Below are 20265 nucleotides of genomic sequence, written 5' to 3' on the forward strand. Positions count from 1 at the left end.
ATCCGAGATCTAATTGCGTGTGCGTAAGTCCATCACCAATTGGCAAGAAGTTAAGCACCGTTAGATATACGTCGGCGCGTGAAGAAAAAAAAACGCGCACGCGTTCGCTCATAATTCCGTTCGCGTTGCACGTTCTTGTTTGCCAAGGAGAGGATCAACAGCAAACGGATAGAGTGGCATTTGCTTTGCTAATTTATCCATCTAGATAAACGGTCGCCGCCGATCTCGGCTCGAAAGTAAAAGCGTGGCGAAGCGCGCCGTTGCGCAAACGCAAATCGCGAAACGATTCTGGATCTGCAGTGTCAGAAAAAAAAAATCACAAAAATGCGCTCAAATGCGGCAAGAAGTGTTGGCCAGGTGCGCTTAGGTGATTCCTAACTGTTGCCTCGTCATTTGTTCGATGTTGGAGCGCAGAATTATTATGTCGGTTTTATTACGCGTGGAAAATCGCCGCATCTGAAATTATCGGTGTGTGGATTTAGTTTTATTTTTTTTCTAATAAAGATTGATTTATATTGAAGATAATTTGAAGAAGAGAAAATTATTGTTTTTTTTTTTCGAATGATAATTATTTCATGAATATTGAAATCGACAAACTGGAAAATCCGGCGAGAAATCCATTTGGAGTTTAACTTTCTAACACTTTTGAATTTTTTACTTTTTTTGTTTGTGATTTGCTGCGCGAGCTGGTTTGGCGACTTTGGGAGTAATAAACTGTCTCGCAACAAGATGAAGAGCTCATCTTCCCATCTCGAAGAGAGGCGAGAAAGTGAAATTTCTTGATACATAAAACATGAATATCTCCATTTCAAGGATATTAATTAATTTAAGAGAAAAATTAACAGCTGCAAAAAAGAATTAAATGAAAACACGACTGCCAGGCTATTATGAAGCTATTAAAGCGAATGTAATGAATAAATTATTTTTCGCGAAAAAATACGAGAATAAATTCTCGTAAAAACCCGATCCGTTATTTAAACAATTTTTATTAGTGCTGATCTCCGATCCGATATTTATCTACACTTTTCTTTGCATTAGGCCGTATTTTATCGTACATATTATTCTTAACACTGATTGTCTGAACATTTTATGAATCTTAAGGTTACTCTCTCTTTGCAATTAATACATACGATTATATATTGTATTCCGTTGCCGTATAATTTTATCACTTTCAATTAAATGGAAAATAATTCAACGTGTGAACATCAAACGCAGTGATATTATTGTTGAAATGTTGCATTTATTTCACCGCGATGGAATATTTTCATATATATTCATCGCGCAGCCGGATGCAGCAGAAGCGCATCCGGAACTTGCGGCGCGATACTTGTCCCTTCCGCGAGAATACATAGTGGAATACATATAGAAGCAATGTTGCGCCGGTACAGAGGCATTCATTAGATATCTCGTTAAAGCACAGCGCACCGCGCCTTTTCCGCATGCGTTTTTTTTTTGTAACGGCGAGCGTATTATTAGTTGCGCGTGCTCGCTCGCGCGATGATAATTGCGTATTAATGCCAGATCGAGTAACGATCGCGCGTATTACCGTTTCTGTAGCAGGAGCCGAGACCGGAACTCGACACCAGCAACGGAAGCAGCAACGGCGGCGGCAGGCCGCGATTCGTTCCCGTCACTGCTTTGGAGGACGTGCAGGCGGTGCGTTGCGCCGAATTCCACCCTCACGGAAAACTCTACGCCGTAGGATCCAATTCGAAGACGCTGCGGATATGCGCCTACCCGAAGCTGCACGATGTCAGGTGAGAATTATATTATTTATTTACGAAATTCAGGAAAACAAATATTTATAGAAATAATAAATATATTTGTAATTATGAAATTTATTCCATAAATCGAACGAAGATATCAAAATTGTGATATAAGGGTCTTTAAAGAAAAGAAATTTAAATATGTTCCACTTTATCAAAACTGATATCAATTTGATTTGTTTCATCGAGAGAAAGAGAGAGATTTATTTATCAGAAGTTCAATTTTTGCATTTATTTATGTGTGTAATTGATTTTTTGGATTTTTAGAAAAAACCATTTTTGCTCCAAAAACAGATTTGAAACAATATCAAAACTGTAATGTAATCTGACAATTTTTGAAAAAATTTATAAACAAATTTTTGAGCTATACAGATACCTGCTAGAGTACAAAATATTACCATATATCAGAGTTTTTTAATATCTTTTTTCTAAATGAACAAAAGTAACCCTGGACATGAATCAGCTTTCATCCACAAATTTTGGAGACAATGTTTTCTTAATTCTATTTTAGAATCGTTATTTAAAACCCACAAAATAATTTTAATTATGTACATTAATATTACTTACACGCGATAATTTTACGTTATTTTTTTACTACTTGTGTCCGTGTGATCTTAATTTATACTTTCATCGAACTCTTACTAATTAAATATTTCAAAGTTAAATAAAGCGATTTCACTAAATGATTTTTTTTTAAATATGCGTTAGTAATAAATTTATAATATTGAACTTTCTACAAAGTGCACCTTATATCAACTATGCGGAAATTCAAAATAGGTGGAACCTGCTTTCGTAATCTAACGTTCGAAAAATTAGTAAATTATGATTGTGAATTGCGGAAATAACGGGATAATCTTTTTTCTTTCATCCATAAAACGTGCAATATTTCGATGCAAGATATTTCGAGATAGCATGTCTAATAATATCTACTTCGCGTTAGCAGTTTCTTAACAAATTTTATTATACGGTATCACTGTATCGCTACCTGCGGTCTTACGCAAAAATAATAAATGAGTCGCTTTCAATTAAATTCGATTATTGAAAAATTCAGTTTCCGAGACGGTCATCGAGACGCGGGAGAGAAATCGAATGAATTTATATTCACGCGCTTCCGCAAAAAGCGGGAGAGAGTCGTGATACATTTAGTGTGGTCGAGGCGAAAATAACCATAAATTATAATAATAATTCGAAGGTCAATTCGCGATCGTTATTGAAAATAGAGGAGAAATTTATCGATGACAAAATAATTTCGCGTTTTGCAGAGCAGAGTTTGCGGTCCAAACGATAAATCCGGCGTAGTCAGATTCGGTGCTATTTTTATTTTTCATCGCGGATATATTTTGGATCCTTTATGTAGGCTCGTCTACAAAAAAAGATTATGTACGAAACACGAGAGAAATCACGGCTCTTACAGCGGAACGCGTCACGCTATTCAATGAGCTCGGCTTATCTATTATCTAGGCGCGATGATATCAACGCAACTTCGCTGCTCGGAGTAATTAGAACAGAGATTGTGAATAATCTAATGCGTTCTTCTACGTTGCTTTCTTGGCGCGAACTATATAATTTCAGACGAATATTACAATTTTAATAAAGTCTATGTACGTAATAACACGTTTAGATATAATAATACACGTGCTAAAGATATATATTTTTTGTTGAGATTATTACTGAATGGCTTTCGAATTTACGTTAGATAAAGAATTACTTTATCTCTACAAATATTTTAATAAAGAATTTTTTTTTTCAGATTTTTATCAAGTTAGGTATTTACGTAATAAATATTATCAAACGAATCAGGAAATATTATCAATGGTATTTTAGCTTTTCGAAAAAAATGACTAGTGAGAAATAAATTCTTATTTTTTAATCGCATGTTTTTTAAGAAATTAAAAAAAAATAACGCTATTTAAGAAAACGATAACAATAATCTTCATTATGTAAATCGACTGTGTAATTGACGAGACATGATTGTCACTCACGCTTGACAAAAAAGCTTTGCCATCAAATTTGAGACAAATCGTGTAATCGGTTTGCGTCTGCTAAATTAATTTTACGCGAACATGCCGGCTTAATGAGCGGCAGAGACCTTTATGCCAAACGGAGCATTTCTACGTGTATAGCGTAAACGTGAAGCTTACTACTGGTACAGTAAGTACCATTTTTTCCATTAGCGGTGTTTCCACGCTACATCATATTTCTGTTTACATCGTTCGTGATTTACAATATTTTATTTTGTATGTCGCATTTCTAGAGCGAATCTTCATAATTTTTAAACGGGAATTTTATTTATAAGAAATCCGATTCTTAATTAAAAGAATAAAAGAATCCGATTCTTAAAACTCTTCTTTCAGAATACAATCTGAAAAAATTCTATAAAGATTAAGCGAAATTCTTGTTGCACGGTTGAGTGACATCTGAATCACAGCTGATGGAGATTCATGAAATATGAAGAGCAATTAGCTGCTTTACGGTTTATAGCAATAACAACCGAAGAATATAAAGTAATCGAAAGTGTGAATAAGTAACCGAGTAACAATTCCATGAACAAAGAAAAGGCAAAAGTTTTATTCATATAAATAAAACGTGAACTGGAGAATTGCGATGTACTTTCATTTTTGGAAGATAATATTTTATTTTAATTCGAGATATATTGTGTCGACTTTGCATTACAAGGAGGGATAATAAACAGTCCCCTTTCACTCGCAGAATTACGTCTATAGAATTCAGTCGGGATTGCTCGTTTTACATGACGCTGTTCCGGTAAATTCAACGAGCTGTAATTGGTGTCCAAAGTCAATAACATAACGCGCGCACAGTAATTTCTATTCATCCGTTTGTAACAAAGGATCCTAAAAGTGCCGCGTTCGCGATGTTGCTTTATTCGCGCGAAACGACTCTCCTCGTCGAGAAAGTTCGAGAACTCGAGAATTTATATTCGAATTAGCGGAAAGTGGATAAAGCGTGCGACGTACTCGTTACGCACATCTTGCGTAACTGTATTATGTACTTTCGAAATTACTATTTGATACTATAGGTAGGTATATATGAACAATCATCAAACGCAAGGATCATTTCTCGAATATTTCCGCGTGCGTTTATTTTAGACCGTAATCATGAGGTGTGAACAGTAAAATTCATACTGTTGCAATTACGAGTGGCAACGCAATTAAGTAAAATTATTAGTGCTGAAGAAGGTCTAAAAATAGACTGAAATGTTTGCTTCATATTATTTAAAATTATTTAATAAATTTAATTAGTTTTTGCGCCTTAATTACTGCGCATGGCTCTTGTTGCCATTTATTCATGTATCTTATTTAATTAAAATTATTAGTCTCCAGAGAAAATTGTTTCTAGTATCATGACACTTTTATGTTGCAAAAAAAAATCAAAATCAGTGACATTATTTACGAGAACTCGATTATTAAGTAATTCTATCTATATGATTATTCTATCTCTAAATCAGGATTCTATTGTTTGATGAAATTACCCCGAAGTTAATGATATTTACGTCATTGTACTCTGATGATAAAAATCTAGGATTTCGTTACGTCTATTGTCAAAGCAATATCTTGTTGGCAGTAGATAGTACACTATAACATATACTATTGACACTAGAGAGAAAAGATATTTGTTTAACTATTGTGTAAAGTAGAACGGATACATGGATCGCTCATTAAACACTCTAGCTTATGAATTATATGAAGAAACAGAAATGTGTTAAAAGATATAAGAACGAATAATGATAGTCGTTAGTAGCATCGTTAAATTAGGTGTACATGATGAGTACGTACGTGACACATCCATCATTTGATGGATAAGCGAGAGTGCATCTCTACATCTGTCACTTGAAACGTAAGAACGAAAATTTTTCTATATCTTTTTTATATTGGCATATTAATTTTTTTCGCACAACTTTCACGTCAACTTTCAAAATATGAAGAATTACGTAGCTGTCTCGAATGTTATAGATAATAATGCTCCAGCATAAGATTTCTACGTAGCGATATACAGTAGCTTATGAAGCATCGTTTGAAATCCGACAGTCATCTTCCTTGATTTTAATTAAACGAGATACAGGATATCTCAAAAGTAAAATAGCTACATTTAGCGATTAGAGATTTCATACTTAATCATTTGCAAATCTGATTTTTTGAATTTTTTTATTTAATTAATATTATAATTAATTGATTAATTTAAAAATATAAAATAATTATTTTAATCGATTAAAATTATGATTTAAAAAAATTGCCATTTTTCTGCGATCTTAGGTGCGCGCATGCATTTTAGTCTTTATTTTTTTATATTTATAATTTTTTATCAAAGATATAAATTTTTAATTATAATTATTATAATATGAATTATATGTAATAATTTGTATAAATTTTTTTATATTTGATATTAGAAGATTGCTTATAAGTATCAGGGCGGAGAAATTTCCAATATCCTTACATGTTCCTCGAATATTGTACGCCGTAATTTACTTGTATTACTCTTATCACTTAATACGAGTATCTTCAACTATGTTGTTATTGTCCATGGAGAAACTGCCTTGAGGAATAATTGTATCGTCACTTTCGAAAGTCGTTTCCCTTCGGCGCTCGCTGGAAATTGCGGCAAACAGGAGTGACGTTAATTTCGCGCATCATATTCCGAATAGACTCAAGGGGGCTAATAATAATTAACAGGGAAGATTTTGCAGGGAACGTTTCTTTCTCTCTCTCTCTCTCTTTCTTTTGATCGGTAGACACGGAGGGAAGTAAAATACTACGATCTCACATGCATCAGTCTGGCGCAAAGAGCTGGGAAAGAGCTGTGCTTAATTAAAATCTGCGTAAAAACCAGTGTCGTGAAAGTGGTAATACATCTCTTCTCTCTCTCTAAAATTGTCGAACCTCTCCCTCGTTTCCACGGTCCGACAATATACCGCGATATATCGACTACGATTAGAGATGACGCGGCTGATGAGGGCTGGGAACGAAGAAGAAGAAAAAACAGCTCGATGAAAGTGATGCCTGGTGCGAGAACTCGAGCATTTTTCCTTCTCTATCGGATAGATTGATGACTCGGGCGGAATAGAATCTCCTTTTCAAACGAATGATTTATGTATATCGTTGCGAATCGGCGAAATTATATGTTTATTACTTATCATTCCAGGTGCTAATGATAATAATGAGTAATGATATCGCGTGTGTTTTCAAGGGAGGATCATCAGACGTATCAACCCACTGTTCTCTTCAAGCGAACGAAGCATCACAAGGGCTCCATATATTGTCTTGCGTGGACACCGGATGGTCGACTGATGGCAACCGGAAGCAACGACAAGACCGTGAAATTGATGCGATTCAACGCCGATACTTCGAACCTTGAAGGTAATCGCAGAAATCAGATGTAATCTTGGTATTCATACGTGTCTTAAAAATCTTAGAATGAGCCTTACAAATTATAGCTTCAATTCATTTCCATATCAAATTCTATAGACATTGAGATGTCTATTAATCATTGTTCTTTTGCATTATTTTCTTGAATCTTGAAAGAAACATTTGTTTACTTTTACTGCAATATTTTATTATTCTCGAGCAGATTCATTGAAAATTGATATTCCTCTAATCTTGCAAATAAAATAAAAAATTAATTTTAATTTCCAGGACAAGAGGTCGAATTGACTATGCACGACGGTACAGTGCGTGATCTGTGCTTCCTCGAAGACACGTCGAACAAGTCGAGTCTTCTGATCAGCGGCGGTGCTGGCGATTGTAAGATTTACGTTACCGATTGCACGACCGGTACACCTTTCCAAGCCTTAAGCGGCCACAGTGGCCATGTGCTAACACTTTACAACTGGGGTGGAGCGATGTTCGTCAGCGGATCGCAGGATAAAACAGTCAGATTCTGGGACTTGAGAACGAGAGGCTGCGTCAACATGGTCACACCTGCAACGGTACCTGGCAGTCGGGTTAGTTGGTTTCCTCGTTGATATTCCCGTTCAATTTTTTACCGATCGTTACGAACTGTAGATAGCGGAAAAACATTGTTTTTCGAAAAGAAAGCTCGAAGAGAGAAGAGTAAAATTTTCTAAATTTATTGATTATATTAAAAATTATTAATGGAAAAATATAGTTTATATTATTTTCGTTATACTTGTCTATCTACATGTATCAATCGTACAGATCGAAAATCTCTACACGACCATTTCAAATGGAAATTAGAATAAATAGGAATTAGAAAAAATTGTCCTATCATTTTAAATCGGTATGGGTCGCGCCAACATCTATTTTCTGTTCTGTACTAGTTTCGTATTGAGTTCTAAGTCCGATAAATATTCGATTTAGTTTTAAATCGCACTATCATCTCTCCCGATCGCAGAATATTGATCACCTCTTTAAAATTGAATTTTTATCGGACATTTTAACAGTACTGAAGAGTGGAAGCAGTATTGTTTGTCTGATCAGCATTTGATTCCGTTGCAGGTCGGCAGCCCCGTAGCCGCGCTATGCGTGGATCCGTCTGGTCGGCTTTTGGTGTCCGGTCACGAGGACAGCAGTTGCGTTCTCTTCGACATTCGCGGCGGCAGAACGGTGCAGTGTTTCAAACCTCACGCGGCGGATATTAGGAGCATACGATTCTCACCGTCGGCGTATTACTTATTAACGGCGGGATACGACAACAAACTGGTGCTTACAGATTTGCAAGGTGGGTCTCTTAATGAGTCTCTCTTTGAAACGCTTTTCGTAACGCTGAAATGATCCAGCAGTAACATAATGTAAATAAGAGTCATGATGATAGAGTAATCACAATGAAATGCACTAAACTATGTTGCAGGTGATCTTACGATGCCTCTACCTAGCGTTGTGGTTGCTCAACATCAGGATAAAGTCATCTCAGGACGTTGGCATCCGACGGAATTTTCGTTCCTCAGCACTTCCGCTGATAAAACTGCAACTCTTTGGGCCTTGCCGCCTGTTTAAAGATCCAGCATGATAACGCGCGCATTGCTATTTATTAATCCGTTTTTTAAAAGAGTATTTTGATTCATCTACGTTGTTTAGACGTGTTGATTTATATCGAATCGATCGCGTAAAAAAATTCATTTTTTCAAATTCTACGACGGACATTATGACGGTAAAACAAAATGAACAATTTCGAGCGATATCAATATTCTAACGTATCTATGTATCAGCGCTTAATTTAACTATGACCACAATTCAAACTTCTTTAATATATGACAGCGCCATTAACTCGCAGTGAGGTATTGCGAAAATTAAGCATTTAAACGATTTAAATCTAATGATTTAAAGACTCAGCTGAAAAAAAAGGATAAAAAAACGTTAACCAGATATGTATTGTAAAAGTATAGGATTGTTTTTATAGTTATAAATTTGATACCGGAAATCACAAGACTGCAAATGAATAATTGCTTCGACATTGCTTTATAGCTATACGAAGCATATATTGCGAGTTTGAAATATTTTCTTTTTACATAATATCGGGATAGGTTTTCAGAGATTTTAACAGATGTTCTTTCCACGAATAATAACGCACGCGTACTTATCAAAACCGCGCGATGCGATATATCCTTCCCTCCCTTTTTAAATATAATTTTGTTATAATCAGAGATGCCTGATATTTTGTAAATACACGTTAAAGTAAGTTAAAAAAATTTCGTAACACGATATTCGCACATCTGTGCAAAGGACGTACTAATTTCTTATTGAATTCTCTCTTACTTTTGCTCAGTAGCACGTTATCTGCATCTGCGTTTTATAACGTTTAGAGAGATTTGATAGATTGTCCTATTTGTTATTTGATTCTTGTTTTACTAAAAAAAAGCGTTGCTTTTTTACGTAATTTGCGTGCGCATACGTTCAACTCATAGATGCTCCTACTTCCATCTCCATGTTATCGACTCACAAGCCAAATATACACACGCGTTCTAGTATACATAGATATATTATACTTATATTATATCCGCATTTTCGCGAAGAAATTATATACGTATGCTCATATTAATCGCTATTTTTTACGGATTAAGATAATTAATATAAAACGAGAGAGAATTTATTCGGAGCATCGAACAATTTGTCGCGATACATGAGTACGTTTACACAAATCGAAGGAAGATAGTATTCTTTAGTAATATAAAGTCATAAGGACTAACAATTAGAGTTTTAAGTTGCTTGTCGCAATCGTCAAAGTTTGTAGTAGCAGCGAAACTAAAACAGATAGAAGGAGAAATGTTACGTTTCGAACTGTTGATAGCAATTTTTTTCTTACAATTATAGCAATTTGATGGGACGAAGTTTTTCTGTAAATATATATAGTTGGCAATTGAACTCGCTAATCCTTCGACTTTATCATTAATCTGTCGATGCACGCAATCATATCATTGCTTATTTTTTATCCCTATTTCGACATCGACGCTCTTAAGAGCGAGTTTCACTTTGTCCTATTAGCGTATGTTTTTCGGCGTACGGACAAATCATATCTTAAGATCGCGTATGTATTCGAAGAGAATGGAAAAGTGATTTATAAGATATATTAAAAGCAAAGGAATGATAAAGGAAAAACGGGTGAATGATACGCAAGTAGAGTTAATCGCTCGCCAAATAAATTTCACGATTTTTCGCCTTCAATTATTCGCAAGATCGCGCGAAGTGTGATTTTGTGTGATTCAAATTGATTAAAGTTATTCAATGAGTTATCTGTCTTTTATAAAATAATTTATAAAATTAATGTGTTTTATAAAATCTTTTATAAAATTAATTATCACGAACGTTTCATTCTGCATAAATTTCTTAAATATTGTCGCGAATTTTAAAAATTTATTATTCTTACAGAAATTCGAAACTTTGCGAATATATAGATAATCAATACAGATAACCGAGTAATAGGCGAATGTTTGCATTTATTCTGATATAATTGCAATTTTTACAGTAATTCTGCGTGTTTCGTCATTCATTTAGTCTTGCTATTTAATAGATTTGTCTTCCCGCTTCGCGCATATTTTGCGATGATTGACAGAAGAGATCAGAGAATAACGTTGGCGAGCAAACGGAATAGAATGAAAGCAATTATTTGTAATTCAACGCAAGCATCTGCTTCCATGTAGCAATTTATCGTGCCTTCCTGTCGTGGCTGCTTTCGGCGATTCACACATTTATTTTTGTATTTTTTTGTGAACTCTTTTTTCTCCTCCACCCTCGCATTTTCACATCCCTACAATAATATTCTTCCTCTTCCTCCCTCCTCCCATCTCGTCTCACAATTTATTCAAACGAGTTCGTAAACGTCTAAAGTAAAAAAAAAAAGTCTCTCACTATCTCGTACTCGAGTATTACCGCATAACGCACTATATACGTATAGTATATAACTTATAACTTTGTACTTTTCTTGTAGATACGATTATATGTCACGTTTAATTTAAACAATAAAATTTACGTTATTAAACCGGTTGTATTGATAATAATGCCTGAAGAACCCATCAAAGTTCCATCAGAAGGTCCGCCGCTAATTTTATTCGGGCCAGTTTTTTTCAAAAGTTCCGGTAATCGGCTCGATTAGGCCCCCGTAAGAGAGAAATTACGTCGGATCCGTATATATATACCAAAGGCGTATACAATATACAGAGCTCGATCGACTTTTTATAAATTTCCCATAATAACTGTAATCATGCAATCATCCACCCGCATGTATTACCCATGGCGCCGAATTCGGGCCCAGTTTCCGTGAAATAGAAAGTATATCGCGAATGAAACCGTGACCAGTCTCGAAAGTTTTAATGAGAATCGTTTAATAGAGACCATCGGCAATTTTTCGACGCTTAGGGGTAGAGACGCTTGTTTTCATCGATTATTATGGAAAAACTGCCCTTGTAATATATCACGTTTAGAGCGCGACTGTATTAAAACAGGTCAAAATTTTTGATTGGACGGCTTTCGCGGAATTGAACAAATAATTTGCTCTAAAGAAAGAAGTATAATGATGCAATCGCATCAGAAAAAAATTATCAAAATAATAATGTAATATAACATTTTATATTATAAATAAAAAATATATTATTTTATACAATATTTTATATCATCAATACATGATATATCATTTTGTAGTATCGAGACTTGCATACAGATGCAAGAAAAAAAAAGACACAAAGCGAAAAACTGTCAAAATAATATATTTTCTATTGAACTCCTCCTCTTAAAAATAAATGTCTCGTTTATTAACTAACGAGCTACATCGAAGTCAGCAAGAAGAGAAGAGGAATGAAAGACAAGCGTCGCGGCGACCGACTCGTTGATCTCCAGATCTTAACTCTCGGTGTCCCGAGAAGCATACAACATTTTATATTATAAATAAAAATTATATTATTTTATACAATATTTTATATCATCAATACATGATATATCATTTTGTAGTATCGAGACTTGCATACAGATGCAAGAAAAAAAAAGACAAAGCGGAAAACTGTCAAAATAATATATTTTCTATCGGACTCGTCCTCTTAAAAATAAATGTCTCGTTTATTAACTAACGAGCTACATCGAAGTCAGCAAGAAGAGAAGAGGAATGAAAGACAAGCGTCGCGGCGACCGGCTCGTTGATCTCCAGATCTTAACTCTCGGTGTCCCGAGAAGCATACAACATTTTATATTATAAATAAAAAATATATTATTTTATACAATATTTTATATCATCAATACATGATATATCATTTTGTAGTATCGAGACTTGCATACAGATGCAAGAAAAAAAAAAGACACAAAGCGAAAAACTGTCAAAATAATATATTTTCTATTGGACTCGTCCTCTTAAAAATAAATGTCTCGTTTATTAATTAACGAGCTACATCGAAGTCAGCAAGAAGAGAAGAGGAATGAAAGACAAGCGTCGCGGCGACCGACTCGTTGATCTCCAGATCTTAACTCTCGGTGTCCCGAGAAGCATACAACATTTTATATTATAAATAAAAAATATATTATTTTATACAATATTTTATATCATCAATACATGATATATCATTTTGTAGTATCGAGACTTGCATACAGATGCAAGAAAAAAAAAAGACACAAAGCGAAAAACTGTCAAAATAATATATTTTCTATTGGACTCGTCCTCTTAAAAATAAATGTCTCGTTTATTAATTAACGAGCTACATCGAAGTCAGCAAGAAGAGAAGAGGAATGAAAGACAAGCGTCGCGGCGACCGACTCGTTGATCTCCAGATCTTAACTCTCGGTGTCCCGAGAAGCATACAACATTTTATATTATAAATAAAAATTATATTATTTTATACAATATTTTATATCATCAATACATGATATATCATTTTGTAGTATCGAGACTTGCATACAGATGCAAGAAAAAAAAAAGACAAAGCGAAAAACTGTCAAAATAATATATTTTCTATTGGACTCGTCCTCTTAAAAATAAATGTCTCGTTTATTAACTAACGAGCTACATCGAAGTCAGCAAGAAGAGAAGAGGAATGAAAGACAAGCGTCGCGGCGACCGACTCGTTGATCTCCAGATCTTAACTCTCGGTGTCCCGAGAAGCATCCCCGGGGCGAGGACCCACCCACGAAATTCCTGCGCGTCTGTCGAGAGCCCATCTGTCGATTCGACGAATTCGGTTGGTTTGCGTTTCGGGATTTTTCGAAATCCTCACCGCGGGCCAAACGATGAGCTCTAATTACCTTCGGTGCGCGATGATGGACTCGAGAAGCACGGACACATTTCTCGAGTCCCTGGGGATAAATGTGGTTTCTATTGACCTTACCTATCTACTCAAATCGGATACTACACGTCTTCAGGAATGCCCTCCAAGGTGCGACGCCTCCTCGCTAATTTCACGTTCTTACTGCGGTTTATTCGACGGTCTTCAGCAATTCGCATTTTTAGAATTCCAGATAACTATTAACTTGTATATGGTAATGTTTGCTAATGCCGAAAAGAAAGTGAGTTCTTTAATATATACCTTGCGAAACATCTTTGGCATTTTTGATCATTCTATGGCTTTGGAATTTCAATATTGTGTGTGTACGTGTCGTATATGAAAGATATAATTTTTAAGATTAGATTGCACGTAGAAAATACTAATTTTATATTCTACTTTCATAGTACTTGTCAAGAGGAATAAAATCAATTCAGAACGATTTAAGTAGAATATAAGGAAAAATTAATAAGGCACTTTGCGTTGAACGTATAATTTTTTTCCACAGAAAAGGCGACACATCATTGGGAGACGTGATAAAAATAATGAAGCAAATATTTTTCCGAGAAGAATCCCAAAGAATATTTTCTTAATATCCTCGCTAAACCGCTCGATTAAAAGAATTAGCCGCTTAGAGCTAGGTATAGGGATTTGTGGTCGGCATCACGAACAAGTGATTTTGCGCTTACGAGCAAGAAACAAGGAACTTAGGAAGAAGAGGCGCGCGATGATGCATTAGGCTAATCGCGCCGTTAAATAATTCATCACGCACGAAGCATTCAAATTAATAACGTATTAGGAGAATCACCTCCAATCGAGAGCTCGAGCGCACGAATTGCTTTGTATACTCTATCATTTCCACAGAGGTTCTCATATACTTCTTTACCTCATCGTGACAGTCTCTTCGACATCATTGACTTGTTTCAAAATTCTATTATCTAATATTACATTATTTATTATTTTTCTTACATTATTCGGAACTTAATTAAAACGATATATACGGGAATTCAATGTGAAAAGCACCTAAATCTATTAAAATAATTCGTCTTTCTGCAATTAATTGTAATGTAAAATGTACAAGAAAAATTAACTTATCTTTTACATAAAGTAATTTAAAGACTAACATGAAATAATTAATTGATATTTTAATGTTTGACAAAATATTTAAATATTTTTCATCTATGTAAGAAATAAATATTTTAATCTTTAATTTTTATACAAGTGAAGAAAGTGAAAATTATAAAACATAAATACTTATAAAAATAAAACTTTTTATTATACGTTTATTACATTTATTAAGGAAGATCTTGATACATATGAGAAAAATTCTGACATATTGCACGATGCTAAAATAATATTAATATCTTTATATAACTTTCCTCGTAAAATAAAATAAAAATAACATTTATACCAAGTTTATTTTTTCTATATAGGACGAATTCTAAATTTGTCGCACAGCTATCGATCAGAATTAGAATCACTTTTGATACTCTTTCATTGCACAACACATTTAATGTTATTCATTCGCATCATCATAATATTCTATATCTCTTTTATTTTTTACATGACAAATTTACTTGATCAATGATTAAATATCTAAAACATTCTTTCTCTCATTGTTTAATCTCGTTGCTAACATATGATATTCACTTCATTTGATATCCAAGCTATTCTATATCTCTCTTATTTTTTACATGACAAATCTTGGTCAAATTTATTTGATCAATGATTAAATATCTAAAACATTCTTTCTCTCATTGTTTATTCTTGTTGCTAACATATCGAGGTATACATCTCTCTTATTTTTTATATCTTTCTTATTTTTTACATGACAAATTCACTTGATCAATGATTAAATATCTAAAACATTTTTTCTCTCATTATTCAATCTCGTTGCTAACATATGATATTCACTTCATATGATATCCAAGCTATTCTATATCTCTCTTATTTTTTACATGACAAATCTTGGTCAAATTTATTTAATCAATGATTAAATATCTAAAACATTCTTTCTCTCATTGTTTATTCTTGTTGCTAACATATCGAGGTATACATCTCTCTTATTTTTTATATCTTTCTTATTTTTTACATAACAAATTCACTTGATCAATGATTAAATATCTAAAACATTCTTTCTCTCATTATTCAATCTCGTTGCTAACATATGATATTCACTTCATATGATATCCAAGCTATTCTATATCTCTTATTTGTTACATGACAAATCTTGGTCAAATTTATTTGATCAATGATTAAATATCTAAAACATTCTTTCTCTCATTGTTTATTCTTGTTGCTAACATATCGAGGTATACATCTCTCTTATTTTTTATATCTTTCTTATTTTTTACATAACAAATTCACTTGATCAATGATTAAATATCTAAAACATTCTTTCTCTCATTATTCAATCTCGTTGCTAACATATGATATTCACTTCATATGATATCCAAGCTATTCTATATCTCTTATTTTTTACATGACAAATCTTGGTCAAATTTATTTGATCAATGATTAAATATCTAAAACATTCTTTCTCTCATTGTTTAATCTCGTTGCTAACATATCGAGGTATACATATACGACTGCGCACCCCTGGCAGTCCAAATCGCATTCAAATGAGGAAAGGAAGGGCGGCTCTCGTCGTAGGGCCCCCAAAAGCGAAACGATACACGCGGCGCATCTCTGACCGCCGCGTGTAATCATTCTCGGAAGGGCGATTCCCGTGGTCGGGAGATGATAATAATAATTTGAATCGCGGCCACTTAGCATACGTGCAATTTGGCGCTTAAGACGATTCCGTCCTCCTTCTCGACGGCGCAGTCGTCGTCCCTTTCGAATATGCCGAAGAGCACAGAGACGTGCCCTAGCTCCGGCCTGGCCATCATTCGGACCCAGAAATTCGTAATCACCGACCCGGGATTGAACCCGGGGGCCTGCCCAGAGACACGATCCTTACGGGACCCGAATCAAGTGCGACGAAACGCGCGTCATTTACGGGATTCCTCTATTCTCCGACAGAGAAGTCGTTCTTTCCTGCTTTAGGTCGTAAATTATTGCGTTAGACAACGTTGTTATTCTCGTGGCTATTTAAGGCTATATTTGATTTGTGGGAGATCAAGACGGTAGACACCTACACTTGATGTGTTATTAACACCTAAATAATAGTGTCCAAGTAACGGACTTGACTTATGACAGAAGCAAAAATAATTATAATAGAGTTAGATAGTTGAAAAAAATGAGATAGTCTATAAATTGTGTATTTATAAGTATAAGAATTTCTTGTGCGTGTGTGTGTTGTGTGTCACGTGTTATATATTGTAGAATAAAAAAAAACGGTAATTTATTTTCATCTAAATATAGTCTTTAAGGCTTCAGCTCGTGGCATTAATGCAACTTTGCGTGACAGAAAATGTCGAGCAAAACACAATTTTATGCAAAAAACATGGAGTGAGAGAATTTGTCTAACCGGAAAGTTCGAGTTTATTATAGGTATTGGCTCCAAAATATTTGCATGAATCTGGATGGCATGTCTGTCTAGTCGTTGATTATAACCAGCATGTTCATAAGAGAAAAAAAAACAGATTTAAAGACTAAATAATGAGCCTCAAAATTCATTTCGATGTTACAATAAAAAATAGCGTATCAAAACACATTTCATTTTTGAGTTTTAATCCTTGAATGTTGAAAATAAAAATTCACATCTCTAGATATATTTATTACAGTTTTTTTTATTACAACAAATATTTTGCAAATCGTTAAACTATCAATACTTTTGTCCATATTATTTACATGATAAAAATCACAGACATCTGCTATTGTACTCTGTTAGAAGATCCCGTTAGATTTGTGTTCTCGTTAAATTTTGAAAAAATTTGTCGATATTATTAAATATGAGAGACATTTTTAATTCTGTATTAATTCGGTCACCTTTTTCTTGTGATATAACTTGACAGATGTATTGCAAAATGTATTTTTTCCCCCGATGAGCTTGCAAAAGACTATTTAGAGTCATTCGCGTCTTCTTAGCTAACGGGTGGAGATCGGTCGCACATTCTCGCCATAACTCCACATAATAGCCAATATCTCACAAGAGTTGTACAAACGCGAATCGGTTACTAGTTACTACTTACGTGAGTTAACATGATTTATCGCTCAACGTTAGCCGCTTACCGAGCTTGGTGAGAAGAAGCGAGAAGAATGGAGACCAAGGGAAAGAAAGAAAGAGAAACAGCGAGAAAGAGAAACGAACGCGCAAGGAGGGATGAAGAGCGCAAATCTCTCTTGGGAGGTTTCACTGCAGCCAATTAAGGCCCTGTTTTAATCGTTCGCGCCTAATTGCAGACTCATTACTTTGTCTCTCGAGGGTAAATACGTCGAGCTAAGTACCCATGTCCAAATAAAGAATACGCGCACTCTTGAAATCATCAGGAGAAACGTAATATTTCGAGATAGAAAAACATTTTTAACATATGTAACATACATTCCCCAAAATAATTAAGAAATAAAAAAATTGTCCAGAAAATAGGCAAATTTTAAATGGCTGTAACTTTGTTTTGAAAAATGAGAATTTAAATTTTAACAAAGGATTTTAAAGCTTGAAATCTTTTTTTTCATTTTCTTCGATTGTGATATTTTTTACATACAGAAAACACAACGAAATTGAAAATGTTTTCTCACTTTGTAGACTTTTTTTAAAGTTTAAATAAAAAGGAAAAAACTCGCGAATTTCTTCGTTATTTTCACCTATTTGTAAAGAGTTCACAAGTTTAAAAAAATTTATTCACTATATCATACTATAGAGTAAAGATTTAGCTTTAAGAATCCATTCTCAAAATTGCTGTACGATAATTTTTAATGGAGTTATAACCGTTTAAAGTGAAAATGACCATTTCTCTTCAATTTGCGATAACTTGATAAGGAAAGATCGAAATTTAAATTTTAAAAAACGATTTTGCAGGGAAAACTTTAGACTTTAAACGTAAAAATGTCAAAACATTTTTGCAAATCTTCTTATGCATGCGACACGTTTACAAAGTGAGAAGAAAATTTCAATTTTGTTATGTTCATCGTTTTCTGTATGTAAGAAAATTTCAAAATCGAAGAAAATGAAAAAAGCTGTGATCTTTTGAAAATAGAAATTTCAAGCTTTAAAATCCCTTTTTAAAATTTAAATTCTCATTTTTCGAAACAAAGTTACAGCTATTTAAAGTTTGCCTATTTTTGGACAATTTTTTGATCTCTTATTTATTTTGAAGGGTGCATCTTTTTAAAAGTACTCGATTTTGGAATTCCAAAAATGAATTTTAAAATAAAGATTAAAACCGAAAATGTAGACATATAAAACAGAAAAAATAGTGTATCCAAAGGCGATAAATTTGCTTCTATATGACTTGCCCCTGTTGACAATTTGTTGCACATCTTCCATTTCATCCAAACATAACATCGGATGCTGAACTTTAGCATCAGACTCGATTGCCGGACCGTTTCTCGCATAGATTCGCCGTCAGTGATGCATCTGAAAATCGAAGGGCTTTCTGCTTCTCTTCTAAGCCCGGTCCTCTCACGAGATGGAACCGGTCGTTCTTAATAACCACCCTCGCAAGGCGCATGGCCTAAGGATCAACGGCGCGACCTGCAATCACGCCATAGACAACTCGCAGCGACTCGATCATTATCACGGCCAATAATCACCGGGAGACGTATTCCTCTAAGTGTTCTCCCTCCGTTAAAACGCACTTCGGACGCCGAACGCCGATCCGGTCCACCACCGGCGGCTTCTCGATCAGCAAGAGAGCGACTCCTCGTTCTCCACGATATTTGCCCGTCTCTTGGTCTCTCTTTAGCTCACTGTTATTTTCTCCGACCATCGGCGATAATCAAGGACCGCAGCCCGTCGCTGGATGGACGGCATCTCTAATCCGCGGCAATTACGCTGAGCGATTAAAAAGATTTAATTGTCCGACGCGCCACTCTAGGACGGAACGTTTCTTCGCCTTTCTTCGTGAGAAGGGCGGAGTGATCACCATGAAGTGGAGATAGAGCTCGCTAGGATTTTTCGTCGTCATTGTGACTCGACAAAGGATTTTTTATTATTATTATTATTACGACGGAAGCGACGACAAAATCGGACGAGCGAAAAATTTATACCTAATTCGAAAGATGTTGGTGATGACTTTCGCGGTAACTTGATGAGGAGAAGGTAGACAAAGCTATAATAATGATAGCTTGCGATGGCAAGTAAAATCAATGACGAAGGATATGCAAAGATGCACTTACAAATCAAGAAATTAGTTCTACGAGGAGGCAATTATTCTGTATGATCAAAGAATTTAAGTGGTAGCTGCACAAGAGATCAAGCGCGCGCGCTTTTATATTACAACGATAACTGATGATGATAACTTAGCGACGCGAGTAGAGAGTAGAGAATTTATTTAGAGAAGTACTTAATTATGGAAACTCCACCGTCGAAGTAATATAATTAATTATGGAAACGGCATAACGATGTTTTAATTACATTTAATCATCTATCGTATCATCATATTTACTTATCCATTTAGCAACAAGTATGTTAAATAACAATAACGATCTTTTTTTTAGCTTTTTCATCCTTGGAATGGAGAAACATTCTATCTATGTCGAAATCGAATATTTATTCTTACAATCGAAAGATCGCTTTCCTTATGTTTTGGTAAAATTAGCTTATAATTGATAAATAGTCAAATGCATTCAATAATCACTCAAAAAAATATTTCGCTGATATATTTAGATGTTTAAATGTTTTTTGTA

At 34.5% G+C, this 20265-nt stretch overlaps 1 protein-coding gene across 2 annotated transcripts in view; it reads left to right on the forward strand.

Moving 5' to 3' along the window:
* Positions 1-11213, forward strand: part of LOC114932587 (WD repeat-containing protein 47) — a 60366-nt gene extending 49153 nt beyond the window's left edge. For both annotated transcript variants that reach the window (XM_029304863.2, XM_029304865.2), the window contains exons 7-11: positions 1558-1757; positions 6969-7138; positions 7415-7722; positions 8219-8459; positions 8589-11213. In XM_029304863.2, the coding sequence (XP_029160696.2) occupies positions 1558-1757; positions 6969-7138; positions 7415-7722; positions 8219-8459; positions 8589-8734 (1065 nt within the window). In that variant the 3' untranslated portion in view covers positions 8735-11213. The remainder of the gene's footprint in view (positions 1-1557; positions 1758-6968; positions 7139-7414; positions 7723-8218; positions 8460-8588) is intronic.
* The last annotated feature ends 9052 nt before the right edge of the window (positions 11214-20265 follow it).

The sequence above is a fragment of the Nylanderia fulva genome, unplaced genomic scaffold (assembly GCF_048542155.1).
Source record: "Nylanderia fulva isolate GAGA-0341 unplaced genomic scaffold, ASM4854215v1 Scaffold13, whole genome shotgun sequence".
NCBI lineage: Eukaryota > Metazoa > Arthropoda > Insecta > Hymenoptera > Formicidae > Nylanderia > Nylanderia fulva.